Genomic DNA, 27,168 nt, shown 5'->3' on the forward strand with positions numbered 1-27,168 from the left:
ATTTCACGGCAGTAATTTTGACGTGGCTTCTAGGACTGATATCTTTCTGTTCCGGCTTTCTGTAGCTTGAAAGTAATAACTCTTTTATTTATAACAAGGTGTTCATATATTGTCTTTCCTGTGCTACTGACATGTAAATGTCTCAGGCAGTACTGCTGTCATTACCTATATTAAGCCAATGAAACTCAGCATATCCAACTTCTGTAAAACATTTTCCTTTGAAAACAACAAAAAAAGAGGTTCTTCCAAGCTCTTCGTCACTGTGATGTTCCTCACGAACCTGATTTTTAAAGGCACATTCAAACCGCCAATCTGATAAACGCCAATGTCTAAGTAACGTGCTGAGCAGATGCAGTTTTTATACACTTGGACAATACATTGATTTAGATGCTAAAATATGAACTAACTTTCTACAAGAAGAGTCAATGGCTGTCAGGTTTTTGTTTTGTTTTTTCCCTAAGCAATATTGCGATATAAATCAAAGTGTTTGTGTACATGTGTGACATTCGCCAGTGAACAAAATTACTATTTGGGTATTGTGATTAATGTCCACACTCTTTTACTTTTTTAAGTGTAAGTTTGGCCAGTTTTAGTGAGAGAGGAAAAAAAAGAGAAAGATCTTGCAAAATAAGAGGGGAGATAAAGGTGCATCAGATTGGAATGGACTACTGCAGGTGTAAAATCACATTTTTAAGCACAGGTGCGCTGCTACCATCATGACAGTGTGTACAGTAAACAAAGCACACTTGGGAGAAGTTTAGAGAACAAATTTTCTCCGATAAGCTGTTTTATGACGGTGATTGCTGTTTAACAAAGGCACTTAAACATACAGCCACATGCCTGGTTGAATCTGAAATGGTAGAGTCAACGATTCTGGGCTATAGAAAATGAGCCTCATTAAAATAGAGGGCTTTTGGTACCTAGATTGCCACAAATTTTAACTTGGGAATACATAGGCTTTGGGATGGAAAGTTGCAAAGGGGCTTAGAAACATCTGGAACGAAGGGAGAGAATAGAAAAACCCGAGAATGCATTATTTAGCATGAAGAGTTTTGATTTATCACTGACCTCCTTGCACTTATGCATGAACAAACACTAGTTGGAAAAATATTTTTAATCCAAAGTCAGCTTATTACTGAAGTTTGAGCCAACCCAGTTGAGAATGGCTTTCTAATCATGGCTTGGAAATTAATGCACCTCATTGTATTAATACCAGTCAAACCCTAATTGTAGCATTTCTTGATATAATGTATAGTAGCTTAACTATTGCTCACAACAACAAAAATGTGGTATGTTTCATTTCTTTTCTGGATTTCGACAGTGTAGAATGCCATTCCAGTTTTACCCAGGAAACTTTAGAAATAATTGGGTGGGGGCGTTAAAAATCACCTGAACAGAAAGTGATAAGATTGTTTTTTTTACACTATTCTTCCAGTCTTGTTAAACAGTATAAACTTAAACACAGCTGACTTCATTAACTACAGTGTGTTTTGAAATATTTACTTAGTTTTCCAAGTAAGGCAGGTATTATCTTTTTTTCAGGCAAATACAGTTGTCAGAAGGCTGCTTGAAAAGACTGTCATAATTAAACTCTGGGGGAAAAATTTCCTTTGGAAAAACGTAAAGTTTAGTTAAAACATTTACTGATATGCAGGCATTTGGACAAGTAAGTTTCTACTGCAATTGGTTGCTGGTTTCCAGAGGCCGTTAGTATAGCGCCTCTGAGAGTTGGGAAGCATATTTGGGGAATGTAAGGTTGGAGAAGGCTATTCTCCTTGTAATACTTAAAAGCATGCTCACTCAAAAAATAAGGCATAAAGCAATGGTACGAGTTCACCTTTTCAGATAATAAAGTGGATTTATAATGACCGATGGTACAATTTTTTTAAAGAAGTTTATTTTAGCACCAAGGACCTACCTGTAAATCAGGGGTTCTGATTTTCTTCTCCCTCTTCGGATGATCTCTATACGTACTTGCAAATTTGCAGTGGTCTATATAATTGACAAAAGGTTTGTTCTGGTCTTTTATTAAACCTGGAAATATATTTTGGATGGAAGAGACTGAAAATCTTGCCTGATAGTCGAGACAATGTTGCTTCAGGATTCAAAAGAATGAGGAATTGAGTATCATCATTGTTTTAATTTTGCATTTTGACTTTGTACATTGAGTTACATAGAACAGTTCAACTATTGAATACTGTAGTGAATATGGAGAGTGTGATGTGTTTGTAATTTCATACCTTAATTTTTGGGGTTGATTCTCATTCACCTGAGACTCACTGTATTCCTTGTTCATGCAATATCTGCCACTGCGTGGTAACTATTATTATTACAACCAAACGTAGATCCAGTATAAAATCCCAATTTACTATCTTTGGAGTAAGATAACTAATCTTTTGACAATTGAAGTTTAAATTATAGATTCTTATGTAAATAATGGTGCTTGTATACCTTCAGCACAAGAAAACACTCTGAATTGGAGTTTGTATATTTTTATGTTAGTAGATTTGTGTTGTCCTAAATTTAAGTTTCTGCTTTGTATATTGTCTGACTTTGTTCTTCCAAATGAAATGAATGAATTTGTTAATAACTGAATGTTTGTGTAACTGAATGTTTTGATACCTATTTTATAACTTAGCACATCTGAATATATTTCAGGTTTGTGTCATAAATAACCCTTTAAAACACTGTGGTGTGTCTTTTTCTGTTTCCTCTCTGCACAAAAGTCAGCCTGTGATTTTATGAACAACTGAATGTTAAATGTTAGAACAAATACTTTCTAGACATGCTGATTCCAAAGTTAGAATTTTATATACTGTATGTATATATACATATAAAGGTAAAGGTAAAGGTTCCCCCGCACATGCGTGCTAGTCATTTCCAACTATAGCGGCCGGTGCTCATCTCCGTTTCAAAGCCGAAAAGCCAGTGCTTGTCCGAGGACGTCTCCGTGGTCATGTGGCCGGCATGACTAGACGCCAAAGGCGCACGGAACGCTGTTACCTTCCCACCTGAGTGGTCCCTATTTTTCTACTTGCATTTTTACGTGCTTTCAAACTGCTAGGTTGGCAGAAGCTGTGACGAGTAACAGGCGCTCACTCTGTTACGCGGCACTCAGGATTCGACCCGCCAAACTGCCGACCTTCTGATCGACAAGCTCAGCGTCCTAACCCACTGAGCCACCGTGTCCCTTATATATACATATACATACATACTAAGTTTTTTTTTCCTGTGAAACCGGTCTAATCGAACACCTTGGTCTACTGCTATGATTACTTTTGCCTTTCAGCCCCAATCTAGGAGCGTTTTGCAGGCTCAAGTCGCTACTGCGATAAACTATAAATTTAGATATTTTTTTTCCAGCTGACAGAAGTGAGGAGAACCTGTGGCCTAGAGGTTAATACGACTGCCTAACATGCAAGCTGCCCAGGTTCGAATCTCAGAAGGGTTTGGCTAGCTGATGAGAGCCAAAAAGCTGGAATAGCTATACTAGTCTCCCTTTAATTCTTTGTCAGCAAAAAAATCTAAATACATACATACATACATACAGATAGATATATAGATATAGATATTTATACACGTACGTATACATACATACATACACACATATATATAAAGAGGTTCAGGTTTAGCTTTACTTGAAATCTTTTATAGCTTTAGATTTTACCTCCTAATATTCTATAACTTGGTATCAGAATATTAAGCCATTAATATAAATACCATTTATACCATTAAGCTGATAAAACTGATTTCTTTGCTAGGATCTTTTGGAGTAAATAATGGGGTTTCAGAATAGGGCTACTACTACTTTTTAGCTGTCATACCGGTATTAAGTGTAATATTGACTATGAAGACAAAGTTTACTCAGGATTGCTGTTAAATAGTATTAGTTTGTTAGCACTGATTGTGTCAAAATCTTAAAACTTGCCTACATATATTTTTCACAATACTTCTTTGATGTATAATATTAATATGCTGGAAGAAAACATAGCTTATATGTAATAGTGACTTAGTTGTATATTCCTCTCTTGTAATCTGAACTGTCAGCAAGTTGAGCCTTCACATTAGTTGCACGAATAGGGGAAAAATCCATAAATAGCTGCTCACTACTGTTCCAATTATAACTATATACAGGTTACCTCTTTCAACAAATGCCCACGTTTTAGGATCTGTTGATCAGTGATATATTATTAGACAATGCAAATCAGCCTTGGATATTTTATCAAAACAAAGTTGCAGAATCAATGAGCTTCAGTGTAATCTCAAAGGGGTTGATCGGGGTTTTTGTTTTTGTTTTTGTGGCATCTATATTTAGCTTGGTTATGGACCTTTCTATCAGTGGCTACTTTTGCAGTAAAACTGGAACCTATTTGCAAGTACATGGTAGGCTTCACACCTCGTAGTCTTCAGTGCATCTTATTGGAGTTGTTTCATAGATTATGACATAAGGAGTAACCGCAACAGTGCAGGCTGTTTTGGAACCTGCATATGTTCAAGATGTGTCTCCAGAATTGAGAGCCTTGCCGTAAAGACTAAAAAACGGGAAACTACTGAACTATAATTCTCAGCACCCACAATTAAAATGGCACATGCCACGGGATATTGGATGCTGTAGTTACGTCAAAATAGGAGGGACTTAAAAATAGCCACGGTTGGAGCAAAGGTGGCTTGTTGTCGTTAGTTGCGAAGTCGTGTCCGACCCATCGCGACCCTATGGACAACGTTCCTCCAGGCTTTCCTGTCCTCTACCATCTTCTGGAGTCCATTTAAGCTCACGCCTCCTGCTTCAGTAACTCCATCCAGCCACCTCGTTCTCTGTCGTCCCCTTCTTCTCTTGCCCTCAATCTTTCCCAGCATTAGGCTCTTCTCCAGTGAGTCCTTCCTTCTCATTAGGTGGCCAAAGGATTTGAGTTTCAGCTTCAGGATCTGGCCTTCTAAAGAGCAGTCAGGGTTGATCTCCTCTAGGACTGACCGGTTTGATCGCCTTGCAGTCCAAGGGACTCGCAGGAGTCTTCTCCAGCACCAGAGTTCAAAGGCCTCCATTCTTTGGCGCTCAGCCTTTTTTATGGTCCAACTTTCACTGCCATACATTGCAACTGGGAAGACCATAGCCTTGACTATACGCACTTTTGTTGACAGGGTGATGTCTCTGCTTTTTAGTGTGCTGTCTAGATTTGCCATGGCTTTCCTCCCAAGGAGCAAGCGTCTTTTAATTTCTTGGCTACAGTCCCCATCTGCAGTGATCTTGGAGCCCAGGAAAATAAAATCTGTCACTACCTCCATTTCTTCCCCATCTATTTGCCAGGAATTGAGAGGGCTGGATGCCATGATCTTGGTTTTCTTAATGTTTAGTTTCAACCCAACTTTTGCACTCTCCTTCTTCACTCGCAACAAGAGACTCTTCAGTTCCTCTTCACTTTCTGCCATTAGAGTGGTATCATTTCGGCAGCCGAAAGCCGAAAGGTGGCTACCATACAACAAATATGTGCATTCTGGATACATTTCACCATATTTACCTGGTTTTAACTGAGAAATGTTAAATCACTGAATACCTGTAGTTTGTGTTCACAGAGATGATAGGCCCACGAAGAGTGCAGTAAGTTGGAACGGGTTGATTCTTGTTCAAATCATTCTAAGGGGATGAGGATGAAAGTATGTTAGATCATAAAAAGGGGGAAGGATAACTTAGTGCTGTGAACTACCCAGGCCTGTTTCATAAGATGAATTGCCATAGAAGTCAAATAAATACATTATAAAATGGAAAGATTCAGATAAAGCTTCCCTGTCCAGTTGTGTCTGACTCTACAGCGCGGGGCTCATCTCCCATTTCTTGACTGAGGGAGCCAGCGTTCTCTGAAGACATCTCCCTGGTTATGTGGCCAGCATGGCTAGATGCCAAAGACACATAGAACGCTGTTAACTTTCCACCAAACTGGTACCTATTAATCTACTTGTGTTTACATGCTTTCAAACTGCTAGATGGGCTGGAGCTGAGGCAAGTAACAGGAGCTCACCCCGTCACGTGGCACTGGGGTCTTGAACCCAAGCTGTCAGCAAAAATTCAATAGGAAGGGCAAGGTATGCTGAGTCTTGTATGCATGACTCTTTAAGCAGGTATAGTATCAAATTTCAAAAACAATCTCTCAAGGATTACCTGATTTCAAAACTATCATTGGTGTTCATATTGATGGGGGATGATCTTGAGATGGAGGTGAACTGTGCATCTTCCAAGGAGAGAATGTAGTAATGGGTAACTTCAAATACCCTATAATAAATGCATGTTGTAGCCACGCTGACCGAATTTCTAACTCTATGCCATTCGCTAATAATAAAGCAAAGGGGACACGACAGTTTTTAATCTAACCAGGTTCAAGGTAACGTGAAAGGTAAATATTTCTGAATTAATGACAACGCTTTTACCAACTTTTAAGTAAAAAAAACTTAACTTCCAACACAAAGACATTTTATGCTGAAAGATGAAATGTCACTACAGGTTACCTATTTTTGGTTTGAGTTACATCACAATAACTCAGAATATACAGTATGCTGTGTAGCAGAAACAGTGATAGTGGAGAGAATAGTTTAAAAAGAAAAGGTTTGCCAAAATAGAGAAAGGGAAAAATTCAAATGTTCACAGAAGAAATGAAAGCTATTTTTTTTAATTGGTTTAAATGATATGTTATGTTCCTTGGAAAATGTATAGCAAGATTCACATCTTCATCCTGGGATTAAACTGAAAGCTGGATTGCAATGATCGCAATTGTGTTTCCACCAAAACCAATATTGTTAATTGCAACTTTGATTTTTTTTCCTCCAAATTAGAGAGGCCCTCAGATGATACAAGATTAAAGGGTATGCTGATTTTTTTTTCAGGAGGATAATAGACCTTTAACTTCCAGAGTACAAGGGCTTGAAATGTTTCTCCACAACTGTCCAGTATAGTTTGCAGTGATATTCCACTTTATTATCTGGGAAAATGGCATATGGTGAATTCTTGCAATTTTGACTAGCTGTCTGTTGTTTTAACCATTTAGTCGTGTCCAACTCTGGGTGACTTTATAGGTAAGTGTTCTCCATGCTTCCCTGTCAAGCACAGCTTCTTCCAATTGTTGCATGTTCAACTTTGTATCAGATCAGCGGTGTGTACCTAACCTAATTTAATTTGTCAAATCCTAAGAGCAAAGCATGCCCAGGAAGCAAATAGCAACAGCTTCAGCAAACCACAATGATGTCAAAATGACACATAGCAGCCTTTGTGTGATGTTATTAAGCATATTTTGTCATTTGCCTACCCTTACAAGTGCCAAGAAGGGCCTGGGGAATGAGTTCAAGCAGCTGTCATTTTCAGGTAGGTCAAGAGGAGAATGGGGCAGAGATGCAAAATAGCTTCTTGGTGTTGGTTGCTGTGCTTCACTTCCCATCAGCAAGAACTGAATTGGCAGGTTGAGTTCCCTTCCCATTTTGAGGTGCTGTGATCCATGCCAGACCCATCTGGCCCTAAGTAGTTCCATCACCATACAACAGCGGAAGAGCCGGCTGGCTTGGCAGTTCCTGCTGAAACTACTGCTTTACAAAGGAGCAATACCAACTGTCTTCTCAGGAAGCCAGATTTAGTGCTATGGTGGAGGGCTGCCCAGAGTGAAGAGGAATCCTTTTGCAATGCTACCTGATGCCCAACAGCACGGGTGTCAAAACTCACCACGTCGCATGACGTGTTGCGACATATCGCGACTTTTTTTTTTGCATTGCTGGAGCGGGCGCAGCCTCCGCATGATGCAACCGGCCCACTGGCCTGCAGTTCAACCCCCTTGCCCAACAGCATCATCTCTGCTGAGCTGGCAGAAGCCAAAAATACAAAATAACAGAGTTGAAAGGGAACTTTGAGGACTTCTAGTCTAGTCCAACCCCCTGTTCAAGCAGGAGACCCTGGCCTAGACAAATGGTATAGGGTCCAGCCTCTTCTTAAAATTCTTGTGATAAGAGCACCCACAACGTCTGAAGGCAAGCCATTCCACTGGTTGATTGTTCTCGCCGTCAGGAAATTTCTCCTCAATTGTAGGTTGCATCTCTCTTTCATAGGTTTCCATCCGTTACTTCTTGTGCTGCCCTGAGGTGCTTTGGAGAACAGATGGATCCCCTCTTCTCTGTGACAGCCCCTCAAGTATTGGAAGGCAGTCAACCCTAGTCCTTCTCTTCTTTAGATTAGATGTACCTATTTTGTGTAACCCTTCTTCATATATTTTAGTCTCCAGATCCCTCATCATCTTTGTGGTGCTCTTCTGCAGTTTCCAGGGCCTATCAGCATTTTTTTATATTTATATATATATCGTGATGACCAAAAGTGGATGCACCATTCCGGTGTGGCGAGCGTACAGGCTCAGCTGGCAGAATCCCAGGATAGTTTTCTGTTCTGCGGAATGCCCTCCAACTGAGAGACTGGGACTCCCCTTATGCCCAATCATGGGCAATGGTTTATGGGAGCTGAAGTTTGGAAGTCCAACCCAATCTAGATGAGGGTCTTTTTTCAACCTTGGCAACTTTAAGAATGGGTGGACTTCACGTCCCAGAATGCCCCAACCAGCATGAGCTCCTAGGCCAGGGGTAGGCAAACCTGGCTCTTTTATGACTCGTGGACTTCAACTCCCAGAATTCCTGAGCCAGCCACGCTGAGGGGAAAGGGAGAGGTTTCCAAGCTGAGCTATGCTGGCTCAGGAATTCTGGGAGTTGAAGCCCACGAGTCCTAAGAGCCAAGGTTGCCTATCCCTGAGGTAATGCTTAACTAATACACTGAAATGCCCTAGACCAGGGGTAGGCAACCTGGGCTCTTTTATGACTCGTGGACTTCAACTCCCAGAATTCCTGAGCCAGCCATGCTGAGGGGAAAGGGAAAGGTTTCCAAGCTGAGCCATGCTGGCTCAGGAATTCTGGGAGTTGAAGTCCACGAGTCATAAAAGAGCCCAGGTTGCCTACCCCTGGCCTAAGCGGTGCGCGTTTCTTTCTCCCGCTGGGAGCTTCTGCATTCTCCTCGGCTCCACCAGCGCTGCCAAAAGCGCGCGCTCAGGTTGGGCATCCCCTCCCTGCAACGGGAGAAAGGCGTGGGCGTGGCTAACGCCCCCTGCGCCCCGCCCTCAGGTAGCGCCCTCACTTCCGCTTTCGCGTTCTGATGGCGTCATCTCCTGCGCGCCGCTCCGTGTCTTTCCTCCCCCCCTCCCTTCGGCCGCGAGCTTTCGAGTCGCTTCGGAGTGACGCCCTCTTCCTTTTCCGGCTTGGGCTCGCGGCGTGTGCGGAGGTGAGGCGAGGCCTGGCCGGGTTCGCGGCGGCGCCTTTTTATTTCTCGCCGCCTTCCCCGGGCCGGTCGGACCACGGCGGGAAGTGTGTGTGGGGGGGATGTTTCTAGGTTTACTGCGGGGCGGGGAAGGAAGAACGTGCCCGCGACCCTCCTCTTCCCAATGCTGCCTATGCAGAAAGCCAAGCCCCATTAGGAGGGTAGAGCCTAGGGTGGGAAGGTCCTCTTGAGGTCATCGAGCCCAACCCCCTGCTACTGCAGGGATTCCAAATTATTGTTTTTTATTTTTTTTATTTTAATTCCATTTATATCCCGCCCTTCTCCGAAGACTCAGGGCGGCTTACAAGCTTAGCAGTAGCCTTCATTCTATGTATATGCCTGCTTATTAGGGCTTCCACACACACCCCAAGCGGCATTATTACAAAGTCAGCTTATTGCCCCCAACAATTACAAGTATCCCAGACAGCTTCATTTGTTACATTTCTATGCTGTTTTTCCCGTCTTAACGACTGCTTGGCCGTCCCGTCCACGCTTCCTGCGAAGGGGAACCACCACCTAATAATAATAATAAAGTTGGAAGGGACCTTGGAGGACATCTAGTCCAACCCCCTGCTCAGGCAGGAAACCCTATACCATTTCAGACAAATGGCTGTCCAGTCTCTTCTTAAAAACTTCCAGTGTTGGAGCATTCACCACCTCTGGAGGCAGGTTGTTCCACTGGTTAATTGTTCTAACTGTCAGGAAATTTCTCCTTAGTTCTAGGTTGCTTCTCTCCTTGATTAGTTTCCATCCGTTGCTTCTTGTCCTGCCTTCAGGTGCTTTGGAGAATAGCTTGACTCCCTCTATTTTGTGGCGGCCCCTGAGATATTGGAAGACTGATATCATGTCACCCCTCACTCTTCTCTTCATTAAACTACACATACCCAATTCCAGCAACCGTTCCCTATATGTTTTAGCCTCCAGCCCCCTAATCATCTTTGTTGCTCTTCTCTGTACCCTTTCTAGAGTCTCAACATCTTTTTTACATCGTGGTGACCAAAACTGGATGCAGTATTCCAGGTGTGGCCTTACCAAGGCATTGGAAAGTGGTATTAGTACTTCATGTGATCTTGATTCTATCCCTCTGTTAATGTAGCCTAGCATTGTGTTGGCTTTTTTGGCAGCTGCAGCACACTGCTGGCTCATATTGAAGTGATTGTCTAGTAGGACTCCGAGATCCCTCTCACAATTAGTACTATACCTGTATGTTTGGTTTTTCTTACCTAAATGTAAAACCTTACTTTTTTCACCATTGAATTTCATTTTGTTAGATAGCACCCAGTGTTTAAGTCTATCCAGATCCTCCTGTATCTTAAGCCTATCTTCTGGAGTTTTGGCTATTCCTGCCAGCTTGGTGCCGTCTGCAAATTTGATGAGTTCCCCATTTATCCCTTCATCCAAATCGTTGATGGAAGATGTTGAAGAGCACTGGGCCCAGAACAGAGCCCTGGGGCACCCCACTACCCACCTCCCTTGGTTCCTCTTTAGAAAGCAAGTAAAGCTTGGCTTCTCGGGTTTATTTTCCCCTCACGTTGATTCTACTTTCCTGTATCATGGATCCATCCTTTTTGGTCTGCATTCAGACCTATGGAGAACAGATTCTGCCCTTTCCTGTCAGACCCAGCCAGGTATCTGATGGATGATGTGAGATATCTCCATCTTTCCAGTTCAAGGCAAATGAAGGTTAGGTTTTTGTTTTTTAATGATAACTATGCATATGTTGTATATTGTGTGTTTAGGTGTGTGTTGTGTATGTGTTCACTTTGGGAGTGGGCAACTAAATTTCATTTTTGGTGTGTGCCGTGCCCACAGTAAAAGGTTATCCATCCATCCATCCTTCTTCCTTCCTTAGGAGAAATCTTGAACCAGTGTCTGCGATCAATAAGCCCATCCTTTCTGCTTCACTTAATGCTCAAGGAGACATGAGAATCTAGAAAATGGGCCCCTGCTTGTTCGTGCATGTCATAGAACTGGAGCTGTTGAGAAAACCTTGATTTAAGAAAGATAGAGAGGCTTTGCAGATTTTTATACTCAGGTTTATGAGTTTTGTCTCCTAGAAGCAGATACAGCAGAGCAAATGAATGCAGCTATTCTACAGCCTGTTTTCCACATATATGTATCTATAATTTCTGTGGTCTTCAGAGTGGCTGGTAATTGTGCTGGCCAAGGAGAATGAGGAAATGCTTGAGTGTATTCCTGCTTAACACCTGTGAAAAGAGAAGGGTCTTTCTGTAGTAAGGATGGAGAGATCCTGTATCCCGCCATTCATGTATCTCGAGTGTTATTAAACACAGGATTATCTTAATGAGGGAGTAGTGGCCAGCTGGATACAATCTTGTTCCCAAAAGATGTGTAAGCCAATATTAACAATTCCAGTTTTTATCCTGTAAAGCTGTGTGCAAATGGGCAGCTACAGATAATATTCTCAAAGTTACAACATCACAGAAAAAAGTGACGGGACTGTTTTTCACGCTCACAACCCTTGCAGCATCCCCATGGTCATGTGATCAAAATTCAGGCACTTAGCAATTGGAATATATTTATGATAGTTACATTATCCTGGGGTCATGTGATCACCTTTTGTAACCTACCCAGCCAGCTTCTGACAAGCAAAGTCAGTGGGGAAAGCCAGATTAGCATAATAACTCCATGATTTGCAATAATCTTTTTAGAAATCTCCTGTTGCACCTGATTTGAGGCAAATAAAAGAAGCATAATGCAGAACGACGCTGGGGAGTTTGTAGATCTCTATGTGCCTCGCAAATGGTGAGTAAATCTGATCATCAGAAATTGTGTGTATTCCTTAGGATGGTTTGAAAATTGATATGGCTGTATTATTACTTATTTGATCTCACACAGGATTCCAAATCAGGACTCCTAAGTGTCTTACATTCCCTTCTAGTTCAATTAAAATAGTAAAATGGAATAACAAAACTAACAATCCCAAAAACTGTAGTATAGTAAAATTATAAAGACTATAGCCCCATGCAACGGTAAACAGCAAAACAGGTGCCAGGTTGTATGAATTGTCCATTGGGTTTTAAAAAAATAAATCCAAAGTTTTATGGCTCTCTAAAGCTCAACACGGTAAATATAGTCTGGTAATCTGGTAAAATAATCTTAGCTAGGAAAGTACCAGCTTCAGCCTCTTAGGTGTAAGACACAACTTGCAGGATATCCAGGGATTTATAAGGATTTGGAGGGGCAGTTCAGGCCTGGCTTTCCACCTTCCATCTCAATACATCTGGTGAAGGGAAACCATCACTTTTCTGGGTAGTTGTTTTAAACTGCTGTAAGTACCGATAAAAGAGAATATTTGTAACTCAGGGCTGGAATGAGTCTCTGATGCTCTCTGCGCTTGATTATATTGTTGCAGATGTTTCACCATCCAAACTAGTGCCAGTGGCAGTGATTATATTTCCTAGTTTGAGTAAGGAAACATCTGCAAGAAAACAACCAAGCTCAGAAAGCATGAAAGGCTTCTCACTGCTGCAAGGCAAAATTATTTGCAAGCTTAGCTCACCGTCCTCTCGGTACTTGGGGGAAATAATTGGCGCCAATCACAGATGGCTTTGTGCTTTTTTCCTCCCCCTCCTATAGTTTTTTCCAGAAGGAAGTTATTGCAACATGTTCCGATGGCCCAACAAAGCAAATTTGGGACAGTTTGGTTCAGTTATTCCATGAATGAAAGCAAGTAGTATCATGCCTAATATTTCCAACTAGGCCAGGGGGTAGGCAACCTCGGCTCTTTGATGACTCGTGGACTTCAACTCCCAGAATTCCTGAGCCAGCATGGGGGAACTATGGCCCCCTCATGACTTGTGGACTTCAACTCCCAGAATTCCTCAGCCAGCATAGCTCAGCTTGGAAACCTCTCCCTTTCCCCTCAGCATGGCTGGCTCAGGAATTCTGGGAGTTGAAGTCCATGAGTCATAAAAGAGCCGAGGTTGCCTACCCCTGAACTAGGCCATCAGGCTCCTCTTGTTTCGTGCGGTGAGAATCTTGCCTTGGTGGCTACCTTCTCTCTCATTTCTTTTCCACCATAGCCGCAAAGTACTTTTTATTTATTTAGGTGTTTTTAGACTGCCCTCATTAGTTTTATAAATTATGCAAGGCAGCAAACTTACACAATCTTCCTGCTCCTATTTTCCCCACAATAACCCTGAAAGGTGAATTGGACTGAGACTGACCTAAAGTCAGCCAACTGGCTTTAAAGGTGGGACTAGAATTCACCGTCTCCTGGGGATTGGCCCAAAGTCACCCAGTTGCCTTTCATGCTAAGGTGAGACTAGAACTCACAGTCTCCTAGTTTCTAGCCTAATGCCTTAACCACTAGACCAGGAGTAGGCAACCTGGGCTCTTTTATGACTCATGGACTTCAACTCCCAGAATTCCTGAGCCAGGTGGCTCAGGAATTCTGGGAGTTGAAGTCCATGAGTCATAAAAGAGCCGAGGTTGCCTACCCCCGCACTAGACCAAACTGGTTAGTTAAATTTAGTTAACATGAGAGAAAAATCATAAATTTATTATTATTGAAAATGCCTTGTTTGTATCAGTTATCGCTCAGATTAGCAGTTTGTCCAATTTCAGATTATAAAATAAAATTGTGATTATTTTTAAAGGGAAGGAAGACCTTTCAATATTATGTGGACCCTCCAAAACAGAGAATTGCAAACTTAAAAAACATTGGAACATGGGTTAGCTTTATACCCAAATGAGCGCTCAGCTATAGATGAAAAATTGTTTTCTTCTCAGGAAAGATCTTTCACAGAGAGCAGTAGCTTTCTGATTTATGATTTTAACTCAAATTACAATTTAACCTTATTGTATCTTAATTGGGCATTATGTTTTATTCCGGTGGATTATGCACGCATAGGGAGATTTGCTTTGTTATACTAGTAGATACTTCTATATGCATAATTTACTATTGTAAAAAAAAGTAATTATAAGGAAGAATCTGGCATAACCTTTTCTGACTAATATAATTCATTAAAAGGCATAAAACATATCCTGCAGCTTGTGAAAAATTATATGTGTAAATTAGTTAGGAAAAAAGTTTCTGATTTTATGTTACCATAGATTAGCATAGCTGCCCTCCCAGAATGTCTTAATAAGAGCGATTCTGGGTTTTTTTTTCTTGTGGTGGGAACTTCTGCTAAAAGAGTGGTAAGTTGGCACATCAAGAAATGGAATTAATGCTACATGATGAGAGTTATCTAGAAAGATAACAGCATTTTTTCTAGACCAGGGTCTGATTTTAAGTTCTTCTGTTTATATATTCCTTTCCCTTCAGCTCTGCTAGCAATCGGATAATTGGTGCTAAAGACCACGCTTCCATCCAAATAAATGTTGCAGAAGTAAGTAAAATATCAGTACTCCAAATTGAAAGCCATCTGTGTTTCAAATAAAATAAACAGCTTGTTGCAATTGCATAGTAAAAAAATATTTTACTTATTTGGGGTAATATATCCCGGATGTATGGGCATTAGACATTAAGCTGTCATTCCTAACGCAGGCAAACAAAACCAGAACTTGATTGTTATGTAATAACAACTGTTAAATCAAAAGCTTTCAGAACACAAACAGAAACCTAGCAGTGAGGCAGGAGAGAGAACGAATATGATTAGAACAAAATATTGTATGTAACAGAGGTTGAAATCGTCATTTGTTGTAGGCTTCTTTTAAAGTTTAAAACGGGTCTTCAACATGCTGGCTGAGGAATTCTGGGAGTTGAAGTCCACAAGTCATAAAAGGGCCAAGTTTGAAGACTCCTGGTTTAAAAATTGCTTCAAACTTTGCCTTTTTTCCCTTTCATTTTGATGTGCTGTAAAATAGCCGTAACGAAAAATGATTCTGTAAAGTGGGACTTTTGCCCAAGTTTGCAATATTCCGGTGACTCTAGCCTTAAATGCATCTTTTCCTTTAAACCCATTTGTTCGAGATGGGAATGAACTTTGCCGAGAGTGTCAAACTGGCTAGATATGTAGATATGTAAAACATAAAAGTGAGCAAGTATATTCTGTGCCTTTCAACTTTCAGGTATGATTGTGTAACCCTCTTAATTGAACCCCCCTTAATTCCATTGGCAGGTTGACAAAGCTACAGGCAGAGTGAATGGCCAGTTCAAAGCATATGCCATTTGCGGAGCAATTCGTCGGATGGTAAGTCTAATGGTTTTTCAACGGTTCAGAGTTTGCCCATTTCTGAATGGTTTATAAATACAGGATGGGTAGTTTCACACATTGTATTTATGCATATGTATGTCCATTCCAGTTCTTCTTCTTGTAGCAACTCAGTTAAAGTAATGTACCATACATTAATATACTGCATAATGTTAGAGCTAGTTTGGTCTAGTGCAGGGGTCTTCAAACCTGGCCCTTTTATGACTTGTGGAATTCTGGGAGTTGAAGTCCACAAGTCATAAAAGGGCCAAATTTGAAGACCCCTGGTCTGGTAGTTAAGACATTAAGTTAGAAGGCGGGTGACTGTGAGCTCAAGTCCCACTCTAGCCATGAAAGCCAACTGAGTGACTTTGGGCCAGTCCCTCTCAGGCCAACCAACTTTGGGTTGTTGTTGTGGGGAAAATAGGAGGATTATGTGTTGGATATGTTCACCACCTTGAGTTATTTGTAAAAATAATAAAAGGGACATACATATTAAAATAATGTTGTTGTTAGCTGCGAAGCCGTGTCCAACCCATCGCGACCCTATGGACAACGTTCCTCCAGGCCTTCCTGTCCTCTACCATCTTCTGGAGTCCATTTAAGCTCACACCTTCTGCTTCAATGACTCCATCCAGCCACCTCATTCTCTGTCGTCCCCTTCTTCTCTTGCCCTCAATCTTTCCCAGCATTAGGCTCTTCTCCAGTGAGTCCTTCCTTCTCATGAGGTGGCCAAAGGATTTGAGTTTCAACTTCAGGATCTGGCCTTCTAAAGAGCAGTCAGGGTTGATCTCCTCTAGGACTGACCGGTTTGATCACCTTACAGTCCAAGGGACTCGCAGGAGTCTTCTCCAGCACCAGAGTTCAAAGGCCTCGATTCTTTGGCAGCCTTTCTTATGGTCCAACTTTCACAGCCATACATTGCAATTGGGGTACCGTATATACTTGAGTATAAGCCGAATTTTTCAGCCCACTTTTTGGGCTGAAAAAATCCACTTCGGCTTATACTCCAGTCAACAAAAAATTTTTACCGAGGACTTCCGCGCGGCCGAGGCTTCGGTGCTTCCCTCCAGAGGAAGAAGGCGCTGGATGTGGCCGGCTCTGCAGGGAAGGGGGAGCGGGGGCGACGGAAAAGCCGCAAAAACGGTAGGAGAGATGCTGACTGGCGGCGGCCTCGGAGGAGGCGGAGGGGGAGGAGGGAGGGAAGGGTGACCGGGCGGGGGAGGGGGGGTGAGCCAGAAGGAAAAGGGAAAGTCATCCCGCAGAGCGGTTGCGAAAAGAGGGAGGAGATAAGCCAGCCCGGTACCTGGATCCGCTTCCTGTGTCTCCTCCGCTCTGCCATGATGTCCCCGTTTTGGTCTCCTGGTGACGGGCTGAGCCGGAAAAGGGGGAGGGGGAGACCGAGGGAGGGAGGAAAGAAGAGAGAGAGAGAGAGGAGCCAGCGTCAGCCAGCGGGCTCACGCGGGGCAGCAAGCCATTAGGAGCCCTTGGGGAGGCAGGGCGGGAGCGCAGTCTGGCCGCTGGGCTTCCTTTCCCTCTTGTCCGCATCGCTGCAAGGAATTGCATTGTTTGGGGACGGCGACGCTCGCCCATTCACACGCTGTCCAAACGCTGGGTCATTTGCTGCGGGGCTCCCGCTTGGAAGGGAAGGGAAGGGAAGATTTGTGAGGGGAAGATGCCCTATTGGGGTGGACATAAGGATCCTCCTCCTGAAAAATGTTACCCCACGTATTCAAGCCAGTCTGTCCCAATAACCTGGGAAGCCTTTCCAAATCCCAGGCTGGTTGTAGTCAGGGTGACCTTCGCGCATCTGGAAGGCACCGAGAGAGCGTTTTTTGTTGAATTGGAGCCATGGGCTAGTCGTGGTTAAGGCACTTGTAGGCGAAGCAAATCACAAAAGCCCCCAAATCCTTCTAAATGCAGCCCATGGGCGAGCTTCCCAAGTTGTTTTAATTTAGTTTGCACGTGGCAATAGAAATAAGCTTTTTTCCTCCTCAGTGGATCGGTGCGGTGAAGAGGCTGGGCTTCCTTTGGGGGGCCTTTCATTCCTGTACAAGGGGGAAGGGGAACTCTCTGCTTTTGTGTGTGCGTGTGTGTGTGTGTGTGTGTGTGTGTGGCCCATCTGCAAAGCTGCCGAGGAAGGAGAAGCGGGATACTGGTTGGGTGGGGGAGCAGCAAAAGCGGGGGGAGAGAGAGAAACGGCTCCGCCTTTGGTTCCCCCTCCTAAAGCACAGGGGCGCTAGAGAAAGTTTGGAGTTGGGTAAGGAAGCGCAAAAATCAGGAAGAAAAGCGGGGCGGCGGGCGAACGGGAGACCTGTACAAGGGGGAAGGGGAACTCTCTGCTTTTTGTGTGTGTGTGTGTGTGTGTGTGTGTGTGTGTGTGGCCCATCTGCAAAGCTGCCGAGGAAGGAGAAGTGGAGGAGGCAGTGGCGGCGGCGGAGGCGGCCGCAGCACCGGCAGCCTTCCGCTTTTGCCGCTTTTGTGTGTGCGTGTGTGTGTGTGTCCCATCTGCAAAGCTGCCGAGGAAGGAGACACACAAAGACACACAAAAGCGGCAAAAGCGGAAGGCTGCCGGTGCTGCGGCCGCCTCCGCCACTGCCTCCTCCACTTCTCCTTCCTCGGCAGCTTTGCAGATGGGCCACACACACACACGCACACACAAAAGCGGCAAAAGTGGAAGGCTGCCGGTGCTGCGGCCGCCTCCGCCGCCGCCACTGCCTCCTCCACCCAACCAGTATCCCGCTTCTCCTTCCTCGGCAGCTTTGCAGATGGGACACACACACACACACACACGCACGCACGCACAAAAGCAGAGAGTTCCCCTTCCCCCTTGTACAGGTCTCCCGTTCGCCCGCCGCCCCGCTTTTCTTCCTGAATTTTGCGCTTCCTTACCCAACTCCAAACTTTCTCTAGCGCCCCTGTGCTTTAGGAGGGGGAACCAAAGGCGGAGCCATTTCTCTCTCCCCCCCCCCCGCTTTTGCCGCTCCCCCACCCAACCAGTATCCTGCTTCTCCTTCCTCGGCAGCTTTGCAGATGGGCCACACACACACACACACACACACACACACACACGCACACAAAAGCGGCAAAAGCGGGGGGGGGGAGAAAGAAACGCCTTGTTCTCTCGTCTCAGCGGAGACTTGTTTCGGGGAATCCAGCCTCTGTCACCCCCTTCTCTCAGCTGGGCAGCTGACAGAAAGGGGCGGCAGAAGCTGCATCCCCCGAAAGAAGTCTTCGCCGAGAAAATGGGCGCTGAGATTTTCTCGGCGAAGACTCACCTTCTCCCGTTCATCACATTCTTCGGTAAAGAGATTCACTCGATCCATGGTTTCAAGGTTGGGGTAGAGAAATCCCGGTTTGTTTCAAGAAACTGGGGTGGTTTATGAGCCTATAGATTTTAGACTTTGCATCTTGTTTTGCTTCCTCGGTTCCCACGAAGCCCGAAACTCTTTTTTTTCCCCCTCTGGTTTCTGCCCAACTGTCAACTCGTGGTAAAACAAACAAACAAACAGAAAGCCCTTGCCTCTGGTTCCTGAGGAAAGAAAAAGTTGAGGCGAGAAGTGGAGAACATTCCCTTCTTCATTGAAAACTGAAAGCAAACGCGCTGCAAAATTCGTTCATCCTCATCCTCTTCCTCATCCTCATCCTCTCTCTCTCTCTCTCTCTCTCTCTCTCTCTCTCTCTCTCAAACGAATTGAACAGGCACCCAAGCTATCAGGTGATGGCGTTCACGCTTGGGTGTTTGCGCGGATCAGAAACGGAAGGAGAAATTCATTTCTGCTTGCAATTCACTATCTCGGGCATCCCTGAGAGAAGAGAGCTTTTAAAGAAGCAGCCACTTCCCATCTTTTTCATTCTTAGTTCAACTGCAGGGACCGCCGCCTTTCGTTCGGATCCCCAGGCTCTTTTGCTGGCCGGGCTTCCTTTTTTAGGGTTCCTGGGATTGCGCGGTAAATGCGCCTTTCCGAAGGGGAGTAAGTTTGGCTTACGCGCTTCTTTTCACCATGTGGGATCGCCTGTCATTTCAAGGGTTCTAACACAGACTTTCTTTGCCGTTACCTTTATTTGTAACCCAGTTCTTTGTGTGTAACTGCTCTCCTCCTGTCTGGCTTTACTCAGCAGGGAAACGGAGGCAAATGCAAAAGCTGCTTTGGTTAAACACTGGAAGGTTTAGTGATTAACCCACCCCACCCCACCCGGTCTTCTTGCTGTTTCTCCCCATCCTCACTCCTACCCACAGGGGCTCTCTGCCTCTTCTACTACTTCTTTTTCTTTCTTTCTTTTTTGCTGAGGTGTGCGTCTCTCTCTCTCTCTCTCTCTCTCTCTCTCTCTCTCTCTCTCTCTCTCTCTCTCTCTCTGTGTGTGTGTGTGTGTGTGTGTGTGTGTGTGTGTGTGATGTGTTATCTCGAACCAGATGGGATGGCAAAGTCAAATGCAAATGGGGATCTTGCAGATCTTGCCCTGCCTTTCCCCCCACGGTTACCTTCTGTTCTTGATGAGCTCACGAGTGCTGAAGGACAAAATAGGGCAGGGCAGAGCCGGCAGTTAAAAATAGGATGCAGATAAAAGGAAAGGTAAGGAGGGGTTCAGGTTGAGAGGAGAGGCTGCGTAGCCTTAGTGTAACTCCTGTTTGGGCTGACTGGGTTGCCTCCGATGGGCTCTGACAGTGGAACAGAATGGAATAGAAAATATGGAATGGAATGGAACAGAACGTAGAACAGAACAGAACAGAACAGAATAGAATAGAATAGAATAGAAATATAGAAAGTGAATAGAATAGAATAGAATAGAATAGAATAGAATAGAATAGAATAGAAATATAGAAAGTGAATGGAATAGAATAGAATAGAATAGAATAGAATAGAATAGAATAGAAATATAGAAAGTGAATGGAATAGAATAGAATAGAATAGAAATATAGAAAGTGAATAGAATAGAATAGAATAGAATAGAATAGAATAGAATAGAATAGAATAATAGAATAGAATAGAATAGAGCTGGAAGGGACCTTGGAGGTCTTCTAGTCCAGCCCCTTGCTCAAGCAGGAGGACCTATACCAGTGGTGGTGAACCTATGGCACGCCTGCCAGAGGTGGCACTCAGAGCCCTCTCTGTTGGCACGTGCGCCACCACCGCTGCCAGCAGCAGGTCCTTGTCGGTTGGTGGACTGGAAGAAAAGGGAGGGGGAAGCATTTTACATGCGTGCATGCGCGCACGGGGCCACGAGCAGGCACATGCTGCAAAGGGGGCGGGGCTAGTGCCTGCGTGATACTCACTAGCCCAGCCCCGTTCTCACGTGGTGTGGTGCCTTGTATCTGCACCCTGCGGCGCGGCGGTTGGCGTTTTTGTGCCTTGCGGTACGGTGGCCCATTTTTTGCTCCCCCTTTTTTTCGTGCCAGAGGCGGCACTCAGAGGCGCCTCCCTGTCCCCTTCCCCGAGGGCACCAGAATGCCGATGCTGCCTTGGCACTTTGTGATAAACAAGTGGGTTTTGGCTTGCGGTTTGGGCACTCGGTCTCTAAAAGTTTCGCCATCACTGACTGATACCATCTCAGACAGGTGAATGTCCAGTCTCTTCTTAAAAACCTCCAGTGATGGAGCACTCTTGATTTCTGGTGGCAAGCTGTTCCACTGGGCAGCTGAGAGAAAGGGGCGGCAGAAGCTGCATCCCCCGAAAGAAGTCTTCGCCGAGAAAATGGGCGCTGAGACGCCTCATTCTCTCGCTCAGCGGAGACTTCTTTCGCGAGATCCAGCCTCTGCCGTGCTGCACCGAGAGAACAGCAAGCCGCCCCATTCTCTCGGCAGAGCACTCCACCGCCCCATTCTCTCGGCGGCTTGCCACCCCGTTCTCTCATCTCAGCAGAGACGTCTTTCGGGGGATCCAGCCTCCAGCTGCTGCATTTCCCAGCCTCGGCTTATACTCGAGTCAATAACTTTTACCAGTTTTTGGGGGTAAAATTGGGGGGTCTCGGCTTATACTCGAGTCGGCTTATACTCAAGTATATACGGTATATAATTTTGGGGTATAAAATGTACCATCGTGGAATGTTGTAACCTCAAACAGACCGCCTTTCAAGAAACAGACCAACATTAGAATGGACTTGTTTCAGGGTCAAACCACTTTAGCACTACGTTTATGGAAATTCTCAGTCATCCAGGTCATGGTTTTCTCAGAGGTGCTTTTTCAAGAGGCAACCGGACTTTCTTCTGGATTCACCACCGTCCAGTCAGAGCTGAAGAAGCTTCTTGGATGAGAAGCGAAACGTCTTCAAAGGAAAACAAGAAAGTCCAGTTGCCTCTTGAAAAAAAGGCATATCTGAGACTTTAGGACTATCCATTTCAGTCTCAATGTGTTACTGTGGAATGCTTTACCTATCTTCACTAAAGAAATACTAATTCTGTATTGTGGTTTTAGACTGTTATAATTATGAATTCTTGTAACTATAGGTTTTAAACCTTGGCCATTATTTAATCTTAAAAACTTAGCAAATAAGTATACAATAGGACTTTATTCTTTTTTTATATTGAAAAGTTTTACAGTACATTTTTAAATACAAAACCCCTCCCCTCCCCAACTCTCCCCTCCCCTCCCCCCCTCCTTGACTTCCCAGAGCTAAATACAGGGTATAAAAATACAAACAAACATAATCTAAAATATGCAAACAACAATACAATATTAAATTCTATCGCACTTTAACTCTTAACAAAATAACTACAAGCTAGTTATACATCATATAAATCCACTACTTATTCAAATGCTAAGTGAAACTTTTTAGTCCCATATTTATTCTGGATATAATCAATCCATCTTCTCCACTCCACAATGTATCTCTGTTGCGATTGGTCTTTCAAATACGCTGAAATCTTTGCCATTTCTGCCAAATTGGAAACTTTTAAAGTCCATTCTTCTATAGTCGGCAGTTCTTCCTTCTTCCAATATTGCGCTACTAAAAGTCTCGCTGCCGTAATTAAATTCAACATCAGCTTAGTGTCCACTTTATTCTTAAGGCTGATACAAACTGTTGCCCTTTTAGTTGCCGATGAATTTCCTTTCAAATTCACCTAAGCATTTTCAGATTGAAATTCAGGGTATGAATTCAATTTCTTCGTCTTGCCTAACTATAAAACTATTTTTCAGGGGGAGTCCGATGACTCAATTCTGCGACTGGCAAAAAATGATGGAATTGTTTCCAAGTAAGTCTGACATTTAAGTCTGGAAACTGGGATAATGCATTTTTGTTTTCTGTTTTGCTTGATAGCACATAATGGATATCGTATATTCTCAAAATATATGCCTTGGTGAAAACGCTTATGTATTTATTAGGTTTCTATAGCTGCTCATTTCACAAAAAGTGATTCTTATAAAAATGAAGAGAAGTTTCCTGACAGAGAACAATCACATCAGTGGCTCGCCTCCAGACGTTGTGGGTGCTCCCAACACTGGAGTTTTTCCGGAAGAGATTAGACAACCATTTGCCTGAAATGGTATAAGACAGGTCTTCAAACCCTTTTATGACTTGTGGACTTCAACTCCCAGAATTCCTCAGCCAGCATGCCTGGCTGAGGAATTCTGGGAGTTGAAGTCCACAAGTCATAAAAGGACCAAGTTTGAAGACCCCCTAGTATAAAGGTTTCCTGCTTGTGCAGGGGTTTGGACCTCCAAGGTCCCTTTTCAGCTTTATTAATTATATTATCAGAAGGAAATCTATAGTTACCCTTTCCATATGAAAGTATCCCCCTCCCTTGTTTTTCAGTGCTTCTGGGCATATTTTCAGATGTAGCATAGGGCTTCAGCCGACCATTATTTTATTTAAGAAAGTCAAATAGGGCAGGTTCCAGGGAGGAATTTCTGTGAGCCCATATCCTTAATTTTTGGGAACATTAACCACCCTGTGTTTGGTTTTGTCTTTGCAGGAATTTCTAACTGAAGAAACGTAATATGGGATTTCTTAGAAAATAAAACCATTGGAAAACATTTGTCGTGCAGTGCATCATTTCAAGTCATAACAGGCAGAATGCTTTACATGTGGATAATTTTTAAGTTTAAGGCATTATTGGTGTTCATCGTTTAAGAATACAATCCTATTCGTAATTAACTTTAAAATAAATTCCATCGATTTCAGTGGCACTGAAGGCTGCCTAACATTTCAGGCAGTGCAGCCTTCTGTATGTCGCCTCTGCCGTAGGAAATAATTTCTTGAGTGGGAAAAATGTGGATGGTTTATGTTGTGGAACAAACAGTAATTAATAAAAAGGTAAAGGTTCCCCCGCACATATGTGCTAGTTGTTTCCAACTCTAGGGGCTGGTGCTCATCTCCGTTTCAAAGCTGAAGAGCCAGCGCTTGTCCGAGGACGTCTCCGTGGTCATGTGGCCGGCATGACTGGATGCCAAATGCGCACGGAACGCTGTTACCTTCCCACCGTAGTGGCCCCTATTTTTCTACTTGCATTTTTACGTGCTTTCGAACTGCTAGGTTGGCAGAAGCTGGGACGAGTAACAGGAGCTCACTCTGTTATGCGGCACTCGGGATTCGACCCGCCAAACTGATCGACAGGCTCAGCGTCCTAATCCACTGAGCCACCGCAGGGCTTATTAAGAATAGCCATTTCAATAGACAGTTAACAAGCAGGTCAGAACAGTTCATCTCTACTTGGTAAAGCCCAGAGATTCTGCACTGAGTTCATTGGAAAGAACCTGTAGTTAGTACTCTCGTTTGCCCTTTATTTTCATTCCTAGCTAATATCCATCATGCTCCATTTTAGACCCTGTAAAAGGTAACGGTTTCCCCTATCCCAGTGTTGGCGAACCTTTTAGAGACCGAGTGCCCAACCCGCAACCCAAAACCCACTTATTTATCGCAAAGTGCCAGGGCTGCATCAGCATTGTGGTGCCCTCGGGGGGGGGGAGACGGCAGGGAGGTGCCTCTCAGTGCTGCTTCTGGCACACAAAACCCAGGGGGTGCAAAAATGGGCCACTGTGTGCAAGGTGTAAAAACAGCTGCCGCCACACCATAGGATGCAGATACAAGGCACTGCACCACACAAGAACGGGGCAGGCCTAGTGAGTATCACGCAGGCACTAGCCCCGCCCCATTTGCAGCATGTGCATGCTTGCGGCCCCGTGCGCACATTCTCACGTAAAATGCTTCCCCCTCCCTTTTCTTCCAGTCCACCAATCGACAATGGTTGGTGACCTCTGCTCTGCCACCTCTACTCGAGCTTGTATTCGACCACTTCACCTCCTTTGTGCTGGGCGGGACTCCTGCTCCGGGTGGCGGTGGTGTCCTGATGGACCTGCTGTTGGCGGTGGCAATGGGTGCATGCCAACAGAGAGGGCTCTAAGTGCTGCCTCTGGCACGAGTGCCATAGGTTCACCACCACTGCCCTATCCAGTCATGTCCAACTCAAGGGGGTGGTGCTCCTCTCCATTTCTTAGCCAAGGAAGCCAGTGTTGTCTGAGGACATTTTGGCAGTGATGTGGCCAGCATGACATCACAGAGCATGTAGTAAAACATGGAGCACTGTTGGACCATCTATGTTTGGCTATGTTTGGCTTGGAAACGCCATATTACAGGTAGTCTCTGAACCTATGAGCAATTTTCATTGCTCAGCAAGGTGGTTCAATGAGTTATGCCTGATTTTATGGTCTTTTTTTGCCATGCTTGTTAAGCAAATCTCTGCAGTAAAATGAACTATGTGGTCATTAAGCAAATCCAGCTCCCTTTGAGTTTTACCTGTTGGGACCGAGCTGGGAAGGTCACAAACGGCGGTCATAGGACCTCATAATTCAACCATCATAAATACATGCCAGTTGCCAAGCACCCGTGTTTTGATCGTGTGACTTGTGAGCAGGCTGCAATGGTTGCAAGTGCCAGGAGAGGAGGGAGACTAGTCCTTGGTTCTCTCTGAGCTTGTGTCAGGACCCACCCCAATCCACGTCTTAGGAAAACAAAAACTCTTGGAGTCCGTTCTAGTCCAAAAGGAATTTTTACTAGGACATGCTTGGTTGTGGAAATACAAGACAGGACTTAGTATTGTTTTACAAATTGAAACTTTATAAAGTGTTCCCGGTTCAACCCCATTTGGTCAGCCCCCATCATTTTACTTCGTGTCATCCCTTTCGTGGGGAAAAAGGAACTTCGAATCTTTATGGTTATTGCCTTCTTCCTCTACAGATTTAAATGAAGACACAGGCCAGATGCCTCCTTCTCTAACCCTCCCTTTTGTTCCTCCAGTTCAAAAGGTTTCCCTTGGTCTTTGAAATAACCTAAGGCAGGCTGAATCCACATGCGCTCCTCCTTCCTCGGGAGATGGCAGAATCCATGGGGGGGGAGATAATGTTTTAAACATACATTTATGAATGTGATATACAGTAAATGGATTCTGACAGCTTGGCTGTTTTCTTGAAGACGTTTCATTACCCAACTAGGTAACATGATCAGTGCTGGAAGGGAGTGAGTTTTGTTCTATTTACATACAAGCAACCTACCCTGGCATTATTGTAGGAGTGTCTTGCTGGTTCCTTAATTAGGCTGTATTTACTGTTTGTCTGAGTAGGTAGTTCCTTGATTGGGGAATTGTATGAAGCAGTAAACTGTTGTTTACTGTTTGATTTTTGGTCTAGTAAAGGAAGGAGGCTTAGAAATTTTTTTATTTTTTTTATTTTTTATTTTAATTCCATTTATATCCCACCCTTCTCCGAAGACTCAGGGCGGCTTACAAGCTTAGCAGTAGCCTTCATTCTATGTACCGGTATATGCCTGCTTATTAGGGCTTTCACACACACCCTGAGCGGCATTATTACAAAGTCAGCTTAATTGCCCCCAACCATCTGGGTCCTCATTTTACCTACCTCGGAAGGATGGAAGGCTGAGTCAACCTTGAGCCTGGTGGGATGCGAACCTGCACTAATTGCAGGCAGCTGGTGTTACTTAAGGAGGCATTAGCCCACTGCTCCACCAAGGCTCTATAATAGGAAATAAGAAATATAAACAAAATCTTGGTGTTAATCTCAATTAATCTGGCTGTCGATTTCTGCTTCCCACCCCAGCAGTAAAAAAAAAACAAAAAACTAATGCAGACTATTTTTGGAAATGGTTCCTTTTTTCATTCATGCATGGGGTAGGAATAATCCAATTCCCCACCCAGCACCACAATAGTATTAATGCATTCAATGGGCTGCATAAAATCCTGTTGTCTGATCCATTAGAAATAAGTTTGGTTTTTTTTTGCCAGCCTGGGCTGTTTTAGGGAACTTTTCCAGATGTATTTTAGGAATCCGCGTGCAGTATAAAATGCTCTACTGTTCTCAGACAGAAATAGTTCAGATCTCAAAAGCGCCATGAAAGGGAATAAAGGAAAGGAGGTTTGTGCAAGGGGTGCCCTCCTGCCCTTACATGGTTATATTGAGTAACGTGAAATTCTTACCCATTAATTTTAGAAGGACGGATCCCAATTGTCGTAAGTCAAAGACGACCTGTAATGGGCCTCCCAAATAATCTACGATACACAGCTCCTTCTGGAAGGGACCGTTTCAGATTGCAGATTGGATGACTGAGTTTTAGTTTTGGAAGATCTTGGCTTCAGACGTTGTGGGTGCTCCAACACTGGAGGCTTTTAAGAAGGGACTGGGCAACCATTTATCTAAAACGGTATAGGGCAGGGGGTCTTCAAACTTGGTCCTT

General features: G+C 44.0%; 1 protein-coding gene across 10 annotated transcripts in view; it reads left to right on the plus strand.

Annotated features, from left to right (window-relative positions):
* LOC308665157 (small ribosomal subunit protein eS21) overlaps nucleotides 1-23,459 on the plus strand; it is a gene marked incomplete at its 3' end in the record, with an annotated part of 82,269 nt that extends 58,810 nt beyond the window's left edge. Inside the window, exons 1-6 of one of the 10 annotated variants that reach the window (XM_081322838.1) lie at nucleotides 9,229-9,289; nucleotides 11,998-12,091; nucleotides 14,619-14,682; nucleotides 15,415-15,486; nucleotides 22,623-22,678; nucleotides 23,399-23,459. In XM_081322838.1, the coding sequence (XP_081178964.1) occupies nucleotides 12,042-12,091; nucleotides 14,619-14,682; nucleotides 15,415-15,486; nucleotides 22,623-22,678; nucleotides 23,399-23,408 (252 nt within the window). In that variant the 5' untranslated portion in view covers nucleotides 9,229-9,289; nucleotides 11,998-12,041. Of the gene's footprint in view, nucleotides 2,681-5,979; nucleotides 6,071-9,228; nucleotides 9,290-10,311; nucleotides 10,375-10,560; nucleotides 11,009-11,085; nucleotides 12,092-12,925; nucleotides 13,016-14,618; nucleotides 14,683-15,414; nucleotides 15,487-22,622; nucleotides 22,683-23,398 lie in introns of those variants that run through there. The other 9 variants (XM_081322840.1, XM_081322832.1, XM_081322839.1 and 6 more) reach the window with 9 other exon arrangements.
* Between the last annotated feature and the right edge of the window lie 3,709 nt (nucleotides 23,460-27,168).

Source organism: Vipera berus, assembly GCF_964194415.1.
Source record: "Vipera berus genome assembly, chromosome: 3".
Taxonomy (NCBI): Eukaryota; Metazoa; Chordata; class Lepidosauria; order Squamata; family Viperidae; genus Vipera; species Vipera berus.